Source organism: Ixodes scapularis, unplaced genomic scaffold (assembly GCF_016920785.2).
Source record: "Ixodes scapularis isolate PalLabHiFi unplaced genomic scaffold, ASM1692078v2 PGA_scaffold1__304_contigs__length_218370807, whole genome shotgun sequence".
In the NCBI taxonomy this organism is placed as follows: Eukaryota; Metazoa; Arthropoda; class Arachnida; order Ixodida; family Ixodidae; genus Ixodes; species Ixodes scapularis.
Genome location: NW_024609846.1, coordinates 1890720 through 1912430, shown reverse-complemented (window position 1 = coordinate 1912430; position 21711 = coordinate 1890720). Strand labels below are relative to the sequence as shown.

General features: G+C 43.0%; 1 protein-coding gene across 1 annotated transcript in view; it reads right to left on the bottom strand.

The window, feature by feature from the left end:
• The window catches only part of LOC115314209, a 28248-nt gene extending 9194 nt beyond the window's left edge, over positions 1-19054 (bottom strand). The window contains exons 1-5 of the mRNA XM_040208417.1: positions 19006-19054; positions 15155-15193; positions 14484-14551; positions 13030-13107; positions 12735-12867 (exon numbers count right to left, since the gene is read on the bottom strand). Coding sequence (XP_040064351.1) covers positions 12735-12867; positions 13030-13107; positions 14484-14551; positions 15155-15193; positions 19006-19054 — 367 coding nt within the window. The remainder of the gene's footprint in view (positions 1-12734; positions 12868-13029; positions 13108-14483; positions 14552-15154; positions 15194-19005) is intronic.
• Positions 19055-21711: the final 2657 nt, after the last annotated feature.

The window sequence follows — 21711 nt, the reverse complement described above, 5'->3', positions numbered from 1 at the left end:
CTGCTTTCCTGCGTGCTGACTTCGGCCCGTGGAACGAGTTCTTGTTTTTTCGTGGGCCATACACCGCAGAAGAACACGTCATCATCGATACCAGGCACGTTCCTCGACACCGGTATGATGACACCGAGACACGCCGACGCCATGGATCAGCCCCTTTTCATCGATGCCTATCACTCGTCACCGTCATCGACTCTGGCTCACCCTGGTGGCCAGATGGCCTGTATTTATACGCCGCTACACAACTTTTTCGCCAGTGGGCATGGCGGCACGACAGCAGTGCGCAACAACTCAATAATCACCATGTATTTTCAGGTGAGTAACAACGTGTCGTATTTCTGCAAACGAAGCGACGACATTTTTTTGTTCGTGCTGCCATGCCCCTGTGCCTGTTTGTCTATTGCGTACGAGTGTTTTTGCGTTTCGTTCCGTCTCCTTCTTTCGGGAGACGTTGAGTTAAACCCTGGTCCGGATGACCTAACTTTGCAAACTGTTCTTGATAAACTTGATGCAATGAACACATCCCTTCTTTCTGAAATCAGAAGTGTCCGCGCAGATCAGGAAACGGCGACCAAGTCCTTAGCTGAATTAAACTCGCGGGTCTCGGCAATCGAAGACAATCTAAGCGATGTTAAAGCACTAAGGGACGACATCGCTTGTGTTAAAGAGACCGTGTCTAAAGCAACAACTAGCGTCGACCAGGTGCAGCTCCGCCTGGATGACGTAGAAGACCGCTTACGCCGAGGAAACCTTGTATTTCACGGCATTAGCGACGCACCAGAGGAGACCTGGTCTCAATCGGAAGAAAAGGTTATTTCTTTGTGCAGCGAAAAACTCGGAATTAACCTTGAACCTTTAAATATTAGCCGGGCTCACCGCATTGGCCGTTACAGCCCCAACAAACAACGCCCTATAATTGTTAAGTTTGCATTAGGTAAAGTACGGCAGCAGCTTTTCTCCTCCCGGCTTTCGTTGCGAGGAACGAACGTCTCGATAGCAGAAGACTTCTCGCAAAGTACCCGAACGGCCCGCAGCAAATTAATCGAATATGGAAAGACACAGGCAGCTCCCTTTAAGATTTCCTTCAACAGGCTTCTATTGAATGGACGATGTTATATGTACGACCGGTCTAACCATACTGTTTTTGAATGCCCGCGATAGCAACCACCTAGTAAAAGCTTAACACAACCAGCTACTGGAATTACAGCACCATCAACATGTACCAATGCGAACGATGCCAATACATTGTCTTTTCTGTACACCAATATTAGAAGCCTAATACCGAAGCGTGACGACATAAATGAATTAATCGATGTTATGAACATCGGTGTTATCGCACTAAGTGAGACCTGGCTCACGTCAGAAATAACTGATAATGAAATTTTCTTGAACTCAAGTCACCAATCTTCTTTTGTTATATTTCGCAGTGATCGGGTTTCAGGGAGAGGCGGTGGTGTCCTCCTCGCTGTAAAAAACAATCTTCATCCACGAAAAGTGAACGTTGTGTCTGATCTAGAAATTGTAATTGCTTCCATCAACTGTTCAAACAACATTGTCATTGTTGGGGTTTGTTATCGCCCACCTTCTTGCAACGCTTCTTTTGTTGAAAGGCTGCATGACGCACTGTGCGACGTGAGAACGCAGCACCCCTTATCGAAACTGGTTTTGGTGGGAGACTTCAACTACCCAGACATAGACTGGGGCGAAGATCTGCCGTCGGCAACGGCATCTCGAAATGAATCGAAACTTTTCTTAGATATGTGCCTAACGTTTAATCTAGAGCAACTCGTAACGCAGCCAACAAGGGTAACTGAATCATCATCTTCGATTCTAGACTTAGTCCTCACGTCGCACAGCGAAATAATAAACGATGTAAACATCATTAATGGCCTCAGCGATCACAAGTGCATACACTGCTCTTTGAACATTAAAAACAACGCAGCTGTTGAATCATATCGAAAAATTAGAATATATGGAAAAGCAAACACTGACTTGATCAACCTCGGCCTGAAGTCTTTTATGGAGTCATGTATGCCCAACTTTTTTGATCGTTCTGTACAAGATATTTGGATGCTTTTTAAAGAAACGCTACTTTGTTTAATTGACCGTCATATACCACTAATACAGTTTCGAGAGAACGAGTCAGCCCCTTGGTACACCCGAGAGCTTAAAACGCTCTGTAACCGGAAAAAGAGATTGTACCGACGTGCCCGACGTCTAGACACAGATCAGGCTTGGTCTTGTTTCTCAGATGCTTTCGCACTGTACAAGTCGACTGTCGCGAAAGCTAAAACACAATTTTATCAGAGCGATCTTGCCGCTATTCTCAAAAGTAACCCTCAGAAATTTTGGAAGATAATAAACCCCCACTATCGTAAACCGGTTTCATTGGTAAATGACAACGGAACTAATCTCTCTGATGATGATGCTGTTGAAAAGTTTTGCGATGCATTCTCCGCTGTGTTTAACAGTAGCGTCATCACATCTTTGCCAGATAATGTAACCATGTCGTTTCCACGAATGCATCCAATTACTCTCACGGAAAACGGCATTAGCAAGTTGATAGATGCACTTAAGATCTCATCGTCACCAGGGGCTGACGACATAAACAGTAAAATACTAAAGATTACTAAACCACTGTCAACTGTTTTTCTAACCTTTCTGTTTCAACAGTCCATAGATACTGGTGCTATTCCTGACGACTGGAGGGAAGGTAAGGTCGTTCCGGTCCACAAAGGCGGCGATACGCACTCCCCTCTAAATTATCGACCCATATCATTAACTTCTGTTTGTTGTAAACTCATGGAACATGTCATTCATTCCCAAGTTATACATTTTCTAGAACAAAACAATTTCTTTTTTCCTAATCAACATGGCTTTAGAAAACATCGTTCTTGTGAAACACAGCTTGCCGCTTTCAGCCATGACATTCATATTTCCCTAGAAACCTCTCCTCAGGTTGATGCTATCTTTCTCGATTTTTCCAAAGCTTTTGATTGTGTTTCCCATAAACTCCTACTAACAAAACTGTCCGCACTTTCCCTTGATTCTTCCGTTGTAGCACGGATTGAAAATTTTCTCTCTTACCGAACCCAGCATGTGCACATCAACAACTGCCGTTCCCGAAGCGCTCCTGTAACCTCTGGCATACCGCAAGGATCTGTTCTTGGACCCCTGCTTTTTCTTGTATATATTAATGATCTCCCCCTTTCGCTGTCCTCTACGGTCCGCCTGTTTGCCGATGACTGCGTAATCTACAGGCCCATAGCTAACACAAATGATTCACTTAATCTGCAGACTGATCTTGACCGAATTAATGAATGGTGTTCAAAGTGGCAAATGCTCTTAAATGCTTCCAAATCTAAATCCCTCTCTTTTTTTCGAACCCGTCAACACCTTCAAGCTTTTTACTCTATTGGTAACCTCAATGTTGATGCCGTCTCAACTTACAAATATCTTGGCGTTCACTTCACTCACGACCTCTCCTGGAAGACTCATATTAACAACATCATTTCCGATTCAAACCGCACTCTTGGTTTTTTACGCCGCAATCTTCGTCTCGCGTCCTCATCTGTCAAACGCCTCGCATACGTCACATTAGTACGCCCAAAGTTAGAATATGCATCATCAGTCTGGGACCCTCATCTTAAATTCCTTACATCGGACATAGAATCACTTCAGAACCGTGCAGCTCGCTTTATAACGTCTCAGTACTCCAGGTTTGTCAGCGTAACTGAACTTAAACAAAACTTATCTTTGACTCCTTTATGTTCACGCAGGCGTATTGCTAAACTATGTCTTTTTCACAGGTTTTACTCCGATGACCAGCTACATAGCTCATTCATCTTGCCACCTCATCGCATATCTCCTCGTGTTGATCACCCTGCAAAAGTTGGCCTTCTCTTTACCCGAAACACAGCATTCTTTAAATCTTTTTTCCCGGCGACATCTGTGGACTGGAACGGCCTGCCTGAAATCATCGTCTCCACCCAAGACATCGGCTCATTCCGCGAATTGTTATCATCACATCTCCTATAACCCCACTCCCTTATGTAATACCCTAACTCCAGGGTTCTTAAGGTATTTAAATAAATAAATAAATAAAAGAGGATCGCTTTTTGATGCGGTATCTTGCACAGAGAGCCATCAGCGAGGCCCTAAAATGGTTGATACATAGTTATTAAAGATCAATGCTGAGTGAAGAATTCCAGTGTAACGAATTAAAGACACTCGGGCAGTCGCAATGCAGTCTATGGTGAAAGTAAATACAAATGAGCCACGCGTCCTGCTTAGCGACATTGTCTTTATTTTCAGCTAGTTCAGATCAAGGGAGTTACGTGAACGCCACTTAAACACTGCTACAGCGTCATCCTCAAGAAACACAGAAAGGAGGTGAATACAACGAAACAGCTTATTGTCATCAAATAACAGCAACATATAGTTCAATATAAAAAATTACGCGTCTACTTTTGTGCAAAGCACCTGAACAGCCAACCGCAGAAGTAGACGAAAATAGCGCAACAGACGACGAGGCTGAAAATATGTATGGTACCTAAAATAAAGACTGCTTTGTTGCGCTGCTCGTGACGTAGGTATGCAAAGCGTCACGCCCAATATCAAATTGAAGGCTCCAGTTGTGTCCAACAGATATTTTCATTTGACATGAACCGTAGCCGTGTAACCGTCAGAAATGAACCGCTAATTTATATATCAAATCGGTTCGGCAAAATGTTTATACATAACGAAATTAAAACCTCTAGGCAGATTCTTCAACTGACACCAACATTTGTACACGCAGAAGGTGTCGGGAAGAGGCACTTCCCGTTATAAATACAACTAGAGGTAGAATTTTAACTGCCAGATTAATAGGATATTGTGTTCGATGCAGAGTTGTACACGTTACTAAAAAAAGTAAGGAATTACATTTTCAATTACCCATGGTCAAATATAACGAATTAGAGCTGCAATTGCACTTCCATAAAAGTAAGTGACCATTACTTCAAAAAGTAATCCGTTACTTTCGCGGCATTACTTTCAAGCTTACTGTCCTAGGGGCAAGAAACAACACACAAGTGCTATGGAAGCGTTTATTGTTGCCGCAACTCACACTTTTGTGACCTTGAGCAACATGTGGCTCTCACAAAGTATCATCGGACATCTGACCTCGTTTCTACGTGAAGATGTTGTCCGCTGCACTAAACACCTTTTCAGTCCACCTTTTTTCAAATAGGTGCTGCCACCTGGACGCGCGACTGAGTGGCTAGAAAACAACGCGTTCGCAAGTCATTCCCTACCTGCTCGACACCCAGAACGCCAGCTAGATCCTGTTGGCCCATTGAGACGCTGTGTCCTAACTACGGCTCCACCAAACTTCGCTTTTCTCCCCAGTGTAGATTATCTTGATCCCTGAAGTTGATACAAAGAAGCCATCTCTCTCTTTTTCTCTCGGCCAGAAGCGCACAGATTCGCTACACCAGGTCGCGTGCACATTGATGGTTATTTGTTTTTAGAGCGCAGCTCTTAGGGGCCCGTTTCCGGCATGAGCGGCGTCGGCGTCGCCGTCGCCGTCGGCGTAACCGCGCGGTGCATTATGGGTAAATTTCCCCGCTAAATCTAACGGAAAAATTTCCCCGCTAAATCTATCGAAAAAATTTCTCCGCTAAATCTAGCGTAAAAAATTTCCCCGCTAGATTTAGCGTAAAAAATTCCCCGCTAAATCTAGCGGAAAAATTTCCCCGCTAAATCTACCGGGAAAAATTCCCCGCTAAATGTAGCGGAAACATTTCCCCGCTAAATCTAGCGGAAAAATTTCCCCGCTAAATCTAGCGAAAAAATTTTGCCGCTAGATTTAGCGGGAAAATATCCCCGCTAAATCTAGCGGAAAATTTTTTCCCGCTAGGTTTAGCGGAAAAAATTCCCCGCTAAATCTAGCGGAAAAATTTCCCCGCTAAATCTAGCGAAAAAATTTTGCCGCTAGATTTAGCGGGAAAATATCCCCGCTAAATCTAGCGGAAAATTTTTTCCCCGCTAGGTTTAGCGGAAAAAATTCCCCGCTAAATCTAGCGGAAAAATTTTTCCGCTAAATAGGGAGTTTTCGTAGATCGTTTTCGCCGTCCCGCAAGGCCCTCCGCAACCCGCTACGATAGCGGGAACTCCACAGTCAAAGTTATCGGCGCGCAGGCGCAGTAGCAACTTCTTCGTTGCGGAACGCTTAGCGGAGGGGGCAGCGCGGTCTACGAAAACTCCCTAATTTAGCGGAAAAATTTCTCCGCTAAATCTAGCGGGAAAAATGCCCCGCTAAATCTAGTGAAAAAATTAACCCGCTAAATCTAGCGGAAAAATTTCCCCGCTAAATCTAGCGGAAAAAATTCCGCGCTAAATCTAGCGGAAACATTTCCCCGCTAGATTTAGCGGGAAAAATTCCCCGCTAAGTGTAGTGGAAAAATTTTCCCGTTGAACCTAGCGGAAAAATTTTCCCGCTAAATCTAGCGAAAAAATTCCCCGCCAAATCTAGTGGAAAAATTTCCCCGCTAAATCTAGCGGAAAATATTCCCCGCTAAATCTAGCGGAAAAATTTCCGCGCGAAATCTAGCGGAAAAATTTCCCTGCTAAATCTAGCGGAAAAATTTCTCCGCTGGATTTAGCGGAAAAAGTTCCCCACTAAATCTAGCGGAAAAATTTCCCCGCTAGATTTAGCGGAAAAAATTCCCCGCTAAGTCTAGCGGAAAAAATTTCCCGTTTAACCTAGCGGAAAAATTTCCCCGCTAAATCTAGCGGAAAAAATTCCCCGCTAAATCTAGCGGAAAAATTTTCTGGGGATCACGTGACCCCCAAGGTCACATGACTCCCCCCCCCCCCCCCCCCCCCCCCTGCCCCGAGAGCAGGTAACCCCCAGCACCCTTCCCTCCTCAAGAGCTGCGCTCCAATTCGGTGTTACAGGGAGTTGTAAACGGCTTTCATTTTTTTGTTAGAAGGAAACACTTTGAACTCGAGAGTTTGCCTCTTATTGCTTGCATGGAGAGTCCGGATATTTCTATCAGTTTGCTTCCCACTTCGTTTTGGACGAGCAAGCTGACAAGTTAAAATGTGCAAGCAGCTCCCTCCCCCACAGACACACACACACACACACACAAAATATATATATATATGAATCGAGGTTTTAGGTGACGTAATGAGACTTTGAGTATCTAAACAATGTGAGGCCTTGTGTTTTGTAAATTCAGGTAACAGCATGATTCCGGTAGAGCTTACCTTACAGAAAAAATATCATATTTTTTACGATATTTTTGGTCAATATTTAAAGTTCCCATAATTTCCCTCCACGAATGAAAACTGAAATATGTAATGGTTTAGAACCATTCCCTTACGTAAAAAAAGTAATGAACTTACTTTACAATTACTTTCTGAATTATGTAATTATTCCCTTACAAAATTACTGGCAACTGTAAGGGAATAATTACAGTAACGTTACAAGTAACGAAATTAAGTAATTTCGTTACTTGTAACGGATTACATACAAGTCTGGCTCCATGACTCTTTGTTTACAGCCTTTTACAGAGTATGCGTTTGTAAGCTATAATTCTGAAATTTTTGGCCAACTTCATCCTCCCAACTGCCAATGTTCTCAGTGCAAACTTTGAAAGCCCGAGGTAAATTAAACGTATTGCAGGTCTGCTGGACAATGAAATGTAGCATTAACTCTCACTTATCAAAATAACAACAACTACAAAAAAAAAAAAAAAAAAAAAAACTCCTGTAAATAGAACGAAAAGCAATTAAAATTATAAATATAATGATTTAAAATATTTTGTCGTTACCGATCTCCTCCGGGCGCCACGTCCACAAATATTTAACGCCACGTTTACGCGCCAAAATCAAAGGTAGACGGTAGAAAAATCGGCTTTGAAGCTGAAGCGCGCTGTCTGCCTTCGAGGACGCTGCTCCTTAGACCTCTGGCGCCATCTCGCGGAACCTCGGCAAAAAAGTTTTTGAACACCACATGGGAAGATGAACGCCTCGACGCTCTATTGCGGGACGATTAAGTGGCGCTATTGTTTTTGCAGTTTTCTTCTATAACGTCGTACGCCTTTCAATACGTAAAACTAGTTGCATGAGTTTAAGATACCCTGGACATGATGTAATGATTATTGTGGTCGTAGTTGAAGTAGAAGTACTTAACAGGGCTCGTATAGTTTTGTGTTTACATTAGTACACAAGGCGCCTGAACGCAGTCTTTCGCACCATTTCCGAATCTCTGGGAGTCCAGTATCATCTCCCTAGAAACACAAGGCTAAATTGCTAAGTGATTTTCTGCATTTGTTCTGAATCATGGAGTTGTGAGAGAAACACTGGTGCATGCAACTGCTAAAAATCACCCCCCTAAAAAAAAAGAAAAAAAAAAGAAAGCAGTTTTTTTTTAATGTTTTTCCCCTGTTTTTTTCTTTTTTTTGGCTGGCGATATTGTTTGGCGGTGGAGCATGGTAAAGCCCGCCTTCTCACCGGTTTATGAAGCGTGTTTACTCATTTTCTGTCATAATTTGCCTACATTGGCATTAAAGAAGATGAAGATAGGAAAACAGGTGTGTTTCAGGTCCACCATTTAAATAAATAACTCGCTTTCCCCCGCGAGTTAGCCCATACGCTTCGCTAGAAACTCGGGAGGCACTGACTTGCATAAGCCACCGTGCATACGGATGGAAACAACTGCTTCTGCAGGAAGCGCTGGTGTTCAGGCAGCCTGGAGCTTCAAACTAGAGATTCTTCGTGCAAGGGGCTCTCGGTTTTTTGGTACTCATCGAAAGTTACGGTAAAATTTTTTATGTTTTAATCGAACACAGTCTCTCTTGGCCGTCCCTTTCCCGAGTTCTCGCCACCGACGACAATTCCCCCCCCCCCCCCCCCCCCCCCAGCAACCAGCAACGTTCCACGGGCCCCCTACCCCTGACGGTAGACCGCAAAACAACCTACAACTATTGTTAGCATCATATTCCCTACACTTTTAGTAAAGTTAAAAAGATATTAAAAAGCACTTAAAGTTCATTTCTACAATATTTACGAAAGTATACAATAAGCATACTGCAATAGTTAATTTTTAGTACATTGATACAGCCGTATCAAAACAATTCAAGTATGCCCAAGTGCATGTAGTACAAGTTTTGTATTTACAAGTGTACTTTGAATACTGTGTACAGGTACAATTTTTGTACACTTAAATATAATTCAAGTAGGCTCCCCTAGTCAAAGTATCGCTTTAGTAAACTAAGCATATCTTTTAGTGTATTGCTTTCTACCAAGGATTCCTTTATTTATTCTATGTGTTCTTTCTCGGCAGGCGGTGCTATGCATTCCAATTCAACTGGTGAGAGGGCCAAATGCCGCACAGCAGATCGGAACTGGCACACGGCATGTGTTATGGCAGGCGCCGGGGATAAGCTACAGTCGACTTTGTTTTAGCATAACCTGGCAAGTTCCAGATGCTGCGGGGCCAGTGAGTACGAGAACCGGGGTAAGGAATATGACAACACACCGGAGGAGGTAACTACAGTGTGTTGCCGTCATCTTTTAGATGCTCGTATTGGCTCACATGGGGCCACAATGCACATCTTTAGTCATTTTCTAAGGTTATATGGGTGACATATGTACCCTGAGATACCTGCTCAGGGTACATACGCCACCCGTGGTCAGAGACGTCTAGTCGGAGTAACCTATATCAGCTTTGAGGACTTCAGGTCTTCAGATGCAAACAGTTCAAAGTTAGCTTCACACGTGAATTCATGTACAAATAAACGTCGTCGACGAGATTTTGATATGAGACTAACGGAGACTTAACAAAATGAAGGAACGCCTAGCCGGAGTGGTCAAAGAGATCGGGAACCACTGGGTTCCTTTTTTATGTTTTATGGCAACTGCCGACTCTTTTTGGAGGCGAGGATCGTTGACGACACGCTGTTGGTGGTGGCTGACTACTACGTCCAAAGTTCTGCCCTGTCAATGCTTTCTAGCGTTATGAATTCTAAATAAAATGTTATTTGACTCCATGTTAAATGGTGTTACTTCTAGACTAGCTATAGAAAATCATGAAATAGAAAATCCGTAGAAACAACGAAGAGGTCATAGGAATGTTAGAAAAAAAACAAAAAACGCGGCACTACTTAGAGGCAGATATTTTGTCTTGCTATGGAAGGTGGTATTTACAGCGTCTTGTACTGTGTGTATTATGGTTTTACGTGCCAAACCTACGACGGGCATTTGGCACGCCCCAGCGGAGGACTGAGGATTAATTTGAACCACCTGGGGATCTTTTGACGTGCAACCGAAAGCTCGGTTACACGGCGCCTTCTCCGCAATAAGCCTCCGTCATATTGCGGGCACCTCGGTCGGGATTCGAACCCGCCACCTGGAGTCCGGCCGAAACGTATATATATCTATATATCTATATATATATATATATATATATATAGAGAGAGAGAGAGATATAACTGAAAACAAATATTAAGTACGAGCGCTTTAGAAGGGAACATATTTGAAACTCCTAACGAATCAGGAGAGGCGATGACATTTTCGAATTCTTGTAACTATGAGTCGTGACGATGCATTTTGCCTCGTCGACTCATTGTGTGATATCATGGCTACTTGAAACCAATTATTATGAACAAAGTATCTAGCCTTGAATCAAGTAAACCAACGAGAAGAAACATGGTCTGTATATAAAAAGTAATATCAACATTGTTATTTGCAACATTCTAACATCCAACTTTCAACTTTTTTTTCCGCTCCTATAAAACCGCCAAAAAAAGAGAGAAAAACAACGAAACGATTTTAATTCAGTACATAAAATGGTAACCGTAACCCAACTATTATTAGCGATAGCGGTACGGAGCTCGTGTCACAAAAAATCCGGCGTCGCTGGCCTGACGAGAAAGGCCGGCGCCGGTGGCCTGCCGCGAAGATCCTGATTGGTAGATAGGTTTATGACGTCACAGCCACATGACCTCGGTCGGGAATTTCAAGCAAACCACAACGCTCACGTGAAATGTGACGTCACGAGTGGTATGAAAGTGATTAAGAAACATGGTATGGCAATGCGAATTAAAAGCCGCCGTATGTCTAAAATAATTTAACTTTATAAAGTTTAAAGAAAAAAAAAAGAAAAATCTTAGGCTGTATTGAAACCCACAACGCTTCCGGTGCGAGAAGGACACGTTATTGGCTAGGCCGCTCAGAGACGCTTGCACGGCTTACGAACGAGCGGAAATTTATATGTTTAGTTATTGAGTTCCACTCTTAAAGGCGAAGCTTGGGCGTCCTCCAAGTTTAATTTTCGGATTGATTTCCTGCTTAGGGGGCAGTGAAATCTGCCATGCGTCCAGCTGAAGTGAGCAGAATCTGTCCCACAGGTAAGAGACCTATAACGCTCTTAACGCGACAGAGTTAAGGAGCTGGTGTAGGAGAATAGCTCGCGTCGGTGGCGTCGTGATGGGAAAATCCCGACTTGTCGCAAGGGTCATGGTGTCACAGCCACATGACCTCGCGCAGGAATTTCAAGCAACCCACAACACTCACGTGAAACGTGACGTCACGGAGGAAGGAAAGGGGTAAAAACATGACATGTGATGCGGCTTAAACGTTACTGCATGTCTCAAAATTTTTTTACTTTATAAAATAATTTATATACTGCCTTAAGGAAACAATTTGAAGAATTTTAGGCGGGACTCGAAACCCAAACCCTTTCGTTGCGAGCCAGACATGGTACTGACAAGGCTACGCAAGGCACTCTCGCATGACTTGGGAATGAGCGGCATTTATTTGCTGGTATGCGTGCCCGTGAAGCCAAAGTGAGGCGACAGCAGCGGCAGGAAGATCCCGAAATGCGACAGCGGTTCCGGATGTCGGAGCGCACTCGCGTCTCCGAGCATGAGACGGAGTGAGACAGCAGAGCGAAGGGGCCCGATAACGCTATCGTATTTCACTTTTATTTGGACAAGAAATCGGGGTCCAAAGTCTAAAATAAAGTAGCTAAAAACACTGGGTTTCCTGTAACCATGCTCGTTGTCGATTTCTATTTTTTTAATATATATTTCGATTGTTATTATGGACGACTTAGGTTATGGGCGATTTTTCAGGGAAACGGTGGCGTTCATGTTAGCGGGACATGACGCTATTAAGCTCACAGTTTTTTTAGAGCGCCGCTCCGGTTTCCGGCTTCAGCGGCGTCATCGTCGCCGTCACCGTCGGCGAAACCGCACGCAGTGCATTATGGAAATAATGCAAGCGGGCGTAACCGCGCGGGCGTAACCGCGTGGTGCATTATGGAAAATGTTCCCAGCTAAGTTTAGCGGGAAATTTTAGCAAAGTTTCTCTCCTACATTTATCGGAAAAATTTCACCGCTCAATTTAGTGACAAAATTTCCCTGCTACATCTAGCGGAAAAATGTCCCCCCTAAAAACCTAGCGGAAACAATTCCCCGCCAACTTTAGTCAAAATAATTCCCCGCTAAATTTAGAGGAAGAATTTCCCCGCTAAATTTAGCGGGACATTTAGCGGAAAATTACCGCTAAATGGGAGGGGAGCAAAACGGAAGGGGCAGGAGGGGTATACCCTCCCTTCCGTACCCTGCCCTCCTCCCCCTCAGGACCTGCGCTGTAATACGGCATTACAGAGAATTGTAAACGTCTTTCATTTTTTTTTTCCACACATACTTATATATTAAATTTTCGCAGAACTAAAATATGCTTACCGACATCAATATTATTGAGCGATACATTCATTTCTTGTTTATATATCTCGCTTTCGTTGCTTATTTCACACGTCATGTTTTGACATACTCCAGAGAGAATGAATAAAACAGGGCCTGATGTTCCAGACACCACCTGGAAGGAGATATATTTAAAATTCCCGCAACATTTGTCGGAAATTCACGTAAACAATTATGTTAGATTTGCCGCTAGCGGAGCAGCCAGGACAATTTATGAAATAAGAACGTGCGGCCAATTAAAACAAGCACAACACGAACACTTTTCCGATCGACTTACAACACATTTGTCGCCCTCCTTCGGCTTTTCCTCGCCACAACCGCCATCACAACGTGGTTTCAGTTTAATTGCTTCGTCCTGTAGATTCAGAAGTACAAACTCCTGCTAACAATGTTCTAACATTTTTTTAGGTAATAGTACACGATAATTTTTACATTTTTTAAAATAAATTTTTATTGAAATTAGCATACCTGACATTACTGAAACTGATAGCGGCATTAAATATCAGCGAACATTGTGTAGAACCTTTTCCTTCTGTGTAAATAAACACGAAATTAAAATTAAAAAGATGAGAAAATAATGCCCCCCCCCCCACTGCCCTCCAAAAAAATAAAAAAAGATAAAATATATCGCGAGACATATATTGAAACAAGAGCGATTTTGATATCTAGGAACGTCAATCAGAAATAGAGACATGTTTCGGAATGGGTCCTACAAACGCTGAACTTTCAAAAAATATTATGTTTCCGAATTGCCGAAAATAAAGTAAAAAAAAAAAAACAAAAAACAAAAATAGCGTTAAATTTACGCAGTGATACGAATTTGTAGTGAAGAGCGATTCCCTAAAGGTTATTCTATTTGGGCACATTTTATTTGCAACAAGCAGTAGAAGCAAGTTCCAGTCTAAAAATGTGCCTCACTAAATAAATATCGCGCAATTTTTATCAGTTTCAAGTTTTTTTATTTACATATGGAGGTTATCTAGGCAATTAGTTTTAATTTCTTTTTGGAAAAGAGGGGGGGGGAGTACAGTGTTGTTTTTTTAATATTTTTTGTGTTTGTCGTTCAAAACATTGTCATTTGCCGCCATACCAAAATTAAGAAGAAAACTTAAAAAAACTTCATAATTCAATAAAATTAAAAGGTGTGACATATCGTTCCGTTGACAACGTAACTAAAGCATTTCGCACCAACTCAAGATTGGTTTGCAGTTATTCCTAACCACCGTCCAGCAGCTAGAGACATGTCACCTTGGGGTGGGAATTCTCGCTTGTCTGAAAGCGAGTTCTTGTACCTTGAGTTCTTAAGAGTTAAAATTGTCCCCAGAATAGCGTTAGGAAAAATATAGATTTCTGAAATCTGATAACCAATTTGGCGTTTCGTTTACAACAGATCTTATTTGATTGGAATATGTCAGCTGAGAAAATGCATCTGTATATAGATATTAATTGGCTAATTAACTCGTCAAAGTCATTTTTAGCCGAATATATCATGTACGTACATGCAAGCCTCAACCTTCAGCATTGAAAATTTCGCAACTAAGGAGCGCCTATGGGACGTTATGTGCCTACGAGATTAATCAAAACTATTATTTGGGCTCGATAGCACTTGGCATAGTTATTTAAATTGGATACAAGCATAATACGTTTTTAGACACGGTACTATGTATGCATTGTTGAGAAGTTAAACAGCTAATTTTAGTCTATATTCGCGATAATTTATGGAATGCTTACCCCACTGCCAAATTCGTGGCTCTGTATGCATTGAGGTCGCCGTGGTCCTGGTGGCCAAAAAGGAGGTACTGCGCGCAAGGAGCAACACAAATTAGCTACACACTTTAAAGAATTGGTACTTTGCAGTGAGACGCGCACAGAGCTCTTGTGCTTTCAGATTACACTGTGCGAATGTGTTTTGTATTTGTGATGTAGTCCGCGTCAGTTTAAGAAGCGTAGGGCATGGCTTATTATGATCGCGCCTCTTGGTTCTTGATTAATTCTTCGGTATCCTTATCGGCTGATTCCACGATCTCATGCCGACAGTAAGTCGTCTACTTCCTTTGCAGGAGTTGCGGGGACGTCCAAAAGATGCCAAGCTCCGATTGGCTCCTATTGAAGGATAATGGTAGACTTCAAAGTAAGCTGCTTTGAGGTCTACACACTATCTTTCATTCAGAACCAATCAGAGCTCGGCGTCTTTCTGACGTCTCCACAACCCCTGCAAAAGAAGCGGACGAATCTGCGCTTCGCATTGGCTTAAAAACGATAATGAAATGCTCGAGATCCTCCACACCCTGCGTTTCTTAAGCTGTCAGATACTGCGGTTGCTTCTAAGAAGATTGATAATAAAAGGTACATTATATCCGATAGAATGTTCTAACGTTCGTAATAGTGAAATGATTTCTCACCAATCCCACCGAGCATCGCTGGAACATTTTCTTGCACCGCTGCATGAAAAATCAATATTTGGCGGAATACAGTGAGGCAATATGAATGTTTTAGAGGGCACGGGAATACTAAGAACTGGTGATGCACCTTCATGTCTTCTTTTCTTTTTTGCAAACGAACACCACTTTTAATGTTGCCAATCCATGCTTTAAATTAAAAAAATAATTATCCTATTGTCACTGCGAGAATGAGAACACAAAGTAGGGCTTTCAAATGTCCCGCCTCCGGCGCTATTCCCTCCGATAACATTTCGGCGTCTCATAAGCTTCTATCGTTCACGCGCAGCCAAAGCACGACGGAAGTCAGTAAGCACGTGCTAGAGGCTGTGCATCCGCAAGAGACCCCTGCACTTGTTGTTCTGTCTGCGACTGTATAAATTAATTCGGAGTAGCTGTATATTGTTCTGTTAAAATGAGAACTCGTTATATATGTCTAAATAAACTTCAGGCGCGCTGCTGAACTACGGAAAAAACTTGATGCTGATACATTATGGTGCGGAGCAGGGATGTGCAAGATACTTTCAAAAACGAATCGAATTAAAATCACAAAATGATTTGACAAAAATGAATTTAATTTCAAATTTAATGTTATTAAGAAAAATATTCAAAACATAATGCACACAAAGGAATAACCGTAAGGAAGATAACCTTTCTTATAGTGGATATTGTTACCAACACGCTCGTTTTGTACTTAACTATTTAATCCTCTTCAAATACTTTTCCAAGTATATTTGGTAACCATATTTTGACACTTGAACGTTAAAGTTAACCCTCTGAAAAAAAAATCCTATGCCGAAATAGATGATGGAGCATATATGCTACGATAGCCAAGTGCACAAAGTGGAAATCTGAAATCTAGCCATAAAGCGTATTTACTACAAAATCGGGCCGAAAGAATCTTGGGCCGGAGCTAACAGGCCGTGTCGGGCAAGGAATCCTTCTTGTACTTGAAATAAATTGTGCAAAAAATACTATTTCCAAAAGGTGAGGGCGTCTCGAGCTGCTGATCACTCGTAGGTTTGATAGCACAGAGACTACGGAGAAGAAAACAATAAGTGAGGCGCAGAGCCGGAAAACTCTGGCCTGAAATGCTTGCTCTCCGATAACCGCCCTAACGTATGTGTTGCAAGTACGTGTGTAAGACACATACTTGCAACACAAAACGAAAAAGCCAGTGACTCAATTCGGCGCGTGAATTATGTATTCAAATATTTATTTCTTGCATATTTATTGCGATCGAACCTGCCAAAAATCGGGCCTTTGACACTCGAGTCACTCTTTAACGCCGTTTTCACACTGGCGGTTGGACCGCGTTCGCAAAGTGGTTGCGGACGCGGTTGCTTAGAGATCCCATACAATTAATTGCACGCGAGTTTGGTTATGAAAAGGAGCGGATCCGCTTTGCGGTTGCGATTCGAATGCCAGTTTGAATGCGCCTTATCTGTGGCGGGCAATACGTTAAAAATAAGGCCCATTCATGCGTCCTTTGCTTAGTGGTTATGCCAACTGCCCAATATTCCCCTCTTTTATATTCTTTCCCGTCGCCATTTTGTTAACCTCAACACCGATCACATTTTGCACCTAATAAAACGCCAAACATACAAGGGCAAGAGAGTGAACAATACAGGGTGCGGCTCTTGTACCTAAGTATTTTTTGGTGCTTTATTAGGAGATCATGAACCACTGGCCCAAATTGCAGTTTTAACAGATTGTACGGCGGCTTTCATTTCCGCGGGGTGGCCGATGCTAGGTAGTTCGGCGGTTGCGAGTGTAGTCATCGCGGTATTTCTTAGTTTATTTTGCTTATTAATGTTTTGATGCAATGAGCTTCACGTATTGATGACTCTCGACGATATACGAACATTCTTATGTACTTTGAAGTTCACATTACATAAGCTGTCAATCATGTTTTGGATACCTTTGTAAAAAGGTGAGAGCACTAAAGAAAGAAGACTCCCAATAAATATTCTGCTTATTTTTATACCTGTACCTCAAATTATGAACTCGTTCCCTTTCATAGCCACTTGTACAGCAGATGTTAGCTACGGGTTCGCCTGATCGGCAACCGGTAGTTGTTTGAGGATTACGTGTAAGAAGATAGCCGGCAAAGAAGCGGAGGTAGCCACAGTAACGAGATAGGCAACACTGGTTTGTCAACAACGGGCACCGAGAACGTGGAGGGAGAACTCGCGCAGCAGACTATAGGTATGACTTCCTGCCAGCTTCGACATCGATGACCATAGTACTAGCGTGCGGTCATTTAATTACTATTGTCAGAGCCCATCAAAAACTGCTGGTTGACAGTTATATTGTACAGGTAAATTGCTTATCTCAAAGACCCTGGTTTCCCTATCTCAAAGGCAAACATGCCTCTGCCTGTCTCTACGTCCAGACGTCTTGTTTGCTTTCACAAAGCAGGGCTGCTCCCTCTTCATTACTGACATTAATATGAAACTAAAATACAAGATCAAAGGTTAAACTAAAAGCTGAAATAACCTTACATTAAAATATATCAGTGCGATGTCTTGTTAAACCGACTACCCTGTTAAAAAAATAGTTACGGTGCAATTACGCAGGATTCAATGTCCATAGCTTTTCTCTACTGTTTTGTTTGCCATTAACCTTTCTACTAACTGTCGCGATACTTGAGGGCGTTTACATAGTAAAAGACGTAGATGTTCCCTCCTCCCCTTACTTAATGTATTTATAACAGTGGCGGAAAATTAAAATAACACAGAAATAGCATCGGGTGCCTGGCGAGCTGACGTGTGATACAGCTCAACCCACTTCCCTTATTAACACACAACGATGCGGTCATAAAATGAATGACTCGGATACATTTTTTTTTCGAACAAAAAGAGAGAGAAAAAAAAATGTTTCCTTCCCGTATTCGGTTCTTGCAGGATTCAGATACATATAAGGTGGCGCTCGCTTATAGCTATGCGTAAACCGCGTGACAGAGTTCCCTTAGTACAGAAACAATCCGCCCCCACATTATGGTAGTAAAAATTCAGGAGGGCGCCAGCCGAATCGCCATTTGGTATCATTTATGGATGAAAACGAGGAGATATTACATCCAGTGATGAAGACTCATAAAACTAACGCCAGGTCGTGTTCTAGCGTCGCATGTTAGTTCCTGGATGAAGAAAGAATAAAACAATTAAAACAGGAACAATACAACCACGTCTTTCATGTGAAAGAAAGAATGAAAGATGAAAGATGTGGTTTTGTTGTTCCTTTTTTAATTGTTTTGTTCTTTCTTCATCCATGACTTAAACCAACACGCTCTTCTACCAAGCATGTTAGTTCCGTGTGAATATGAATTGTTTGGACTACTTTCGAGAGGATTAAAAAATTTTATATGAATTGGAAATACTAGAATAAAGTCAGAATATCCTATTGAGATAGAAAATCTGTACGCCACTTATTTGGGATTCAAAAACAGCAGTGATTGATTGGATGACAAAGTGAGCTTATCACGATTTACACTGTCAAATATGAATTACATACTTCCATAAAATTAGCATGTTTTAATTATTTTTCAGTGGTAGCGGCTACCGGCCGGTATGCTTAGTTATATATAATTTTAGTGTATATTTAGAACATCAACTTATTGAATTTTTTACCTTGCAACTTTTCCACAGATCTGATTAAAAGCAATAGATTAGAGAAAGTTGAAAGTGTTTTGTTGGAGACTGCCGGTTATGTTAAACCAGATGGTCGTTAGCATAAGAGCATGCTCACCGAAATAGCGGTGTTCACATATAGGCTCGCGAAGAGAAAACCGCGTGACATAAAGAATACAATATTACCGACGAGGATCGCCAAGACTAACTGCAGCCTCTGGATTTTCAAAGCCATTTGGTGAAAGTACACTTCAGAGTTTGTGCAAGGAAACTATTTTGCCGTAGAACCGACTTCAGACATAGTCTCATCGCAGTTAATATATACTCACAGACATGTGCAGTATTTCTCACGTGACGTTCATTTTATTCATTGTATGAGCTTGACGCACACTACGAAGCAACTCTTCATGCGCCAATCTGAAGACTCAAGAACTTGCGTATTACGCCACACAGAAAATGCCTTTCAAGTGTGCCGGTTTTTTTTTTTTTTTTTTTTTTGCAGCTTTTATTATTTTGGAAAGTGCCGATCTTTGCGAGAACGCTCACATCCTCATCTGCCAGGCTGTGTTCCGATGAAACCGCCAATATAGGAAACTAGAAACTCCGCTTAAGGACTAAAATAGGATCTATTAAAAAAAAAAAAGTAATTTCAGGCAAAAACATACAAATGTTCAAGTCTACCTTCACAGTGTTTTTACCTTAAGTTACTGCTGCTAAATTCTTTTTCTCTCTTTGTTAGGTCTTTTTGATTGCCTTTACCCACTTAGGGATACCACCGAAAACGGGAATGGTGATTCGGCCGCTATATTAGGGACGCCACCAAGTAAGCTGACGGTGTGCTGGGGCCGCCTCGCATCAGGTCACTGCCAAATACGTTGTTGGTAGATGTTTACGTTTTTGTTTCAAACATCTCCCAAGATCTCGCTCACTGGGAGAGAGAGGAAGAAGACTTGAGAAAGAGAAAATTCAAACTCGTATGTCACAGCCAGAAGCCAAACGGTCATCATTGGTGGGGGGGAGGGGAGGAAGGGATAACAGCTGATAGACGAAACAAATATGGAAGTGAAGAGGCGTGGTTATTTGGCAAAGCCGACTTCGCGGCAGCGGATGGAGCCGCAACCTCGAGCGACTGAAGGAAGGCGGTAAAAACCGACGAAAAGGCGTGGTGGGAGCCTCTTGGTTGTAGAACCCAGCGTTGAGATGCAGGTGGCCCAAGCGGTATGCGAGTTGTCCAAGTATTGTCACCACGTACACCAGCACCAAGCACCATTTTATTTCGAGTTAGAGTGCAATGTGCAGGTCGAAATCTGCGGTGGAGTTGGGAGGGGGAGGAGGGCAGGAATTGATTTTCTTGCGGACATGTAATAGATTCCGTTCCCTGAGTAGGGGCGGTCGAGCTTAGGCTCTCGCTCACTCTGGCCAGGAGCGCTTCTGGCACATCGCCGAAACCATGTCTGGACCAGTCTGACCAAGGGTGTCGAACCGTAACCGGAATTGAGCCGCAACCGGAACTGAACCGTAACCGGAACTGGGCCGCTTATTTTGCCCGAACCGGAACAGATCCTGAGCCGAAATGTTCGGCGCCATTTTGGAGCTGAATTTGCACCGCAGCAAAACAAAAGAACCTTCCGAACCGGTCTCCAATCGTAAAAGAACTTGTTGTTGGGCTAGTTGGTGTTGACTGTATGGAACCATGGTTAAAAGCGCTAAAAAAGACGTACACAAGATAGAAGACAAACATGGAGCGTCCGTGTTTGTCTCCTATCTTGTTTACGTCTTTTTTAGCGCTTTTAACCATGGTTCAATACGGTCTCCAATCGGGCGCGTATTCGCGCTACTATTCCGTTCGCCGTGCGCCGGAAATTGTGAGAGGCTTCGCGCTGCGGAGCAAGGTGTTTCCACTTGCGTAAATATATTTGTAAGCATATTTTACAGACACAAAGGTCAATAACTGCTCTTACTGACTGTCACAAAATCGGCCTGACCCGCTCAAAGTCACCGCTCCGCCGCCACGCCCCGACGGGATGACGCACTGAGCCTCCGCGGAAACAACTGCAGCATCAAATTCGGGTTTACTATGGTTGATCGAACGTCATTTCATCAGAACAAGAGAAAGTGTTGTTTATCGAAAAGGGGAGGGTGTTTAAAAAAAGGCTCCCCTACTTCGCGCGTGTATCACTAAAGCGCCTGGTACCCCCCATCCCCACCCCCTTTCCCCCCTGGTTAACGCGGCTTCGCGGCGACAGTCTGCGGCGGCTCATTTCAAAATTATTAGCACACCTGGCCCACTCGTACACCCCGCTTCGCGGCGGCAGAAGTTGCTAAAAGCAGGCTTATCGCTATTTCCTCTGAACTGATTTTTTCAGTGATGCGATTCGATAAACTGGGCTCCGTAAAACGGCGTTTGCTAAAACGAGCTTCTCTAAACCGCATGCCCCCGATCAAATGCATCCACCTCCGGCACGCGCACGCCGGCGGGGGAAGACCTGGAAAATTCGACGAGATTCCTCACGAGCCACTCCCGCGAGAGACGGAATGCCGCGGGGCGCCGGCACTCCCGCGAGACGCCGGTAAACATAAGCAAGAAAAGAGCTACACAGAGCGGAGATCCGACCATCCGACCCCGGCTCAGCCGCCGTGACTCCCAGATGAAGACGGAAAGCGCTCTAGGGTTCTGGCGTTCTCGGATGAAAAACCTCCGGCCTTTTACGAATGTTCGCATGCCTTCCGCGTGCTTCGTCTCCACTTTGCCGTGAAATCCTACTCGGGAAGTAATCCGTTACAAGTAACGGATTGCTTGTAATCCATTACTTTTTCAAGCAATTTTATTATTAACACATTACTTTTTTTCGGAGCTAATTTTCAATGTAATTTCGTTACAAAATATTGGTA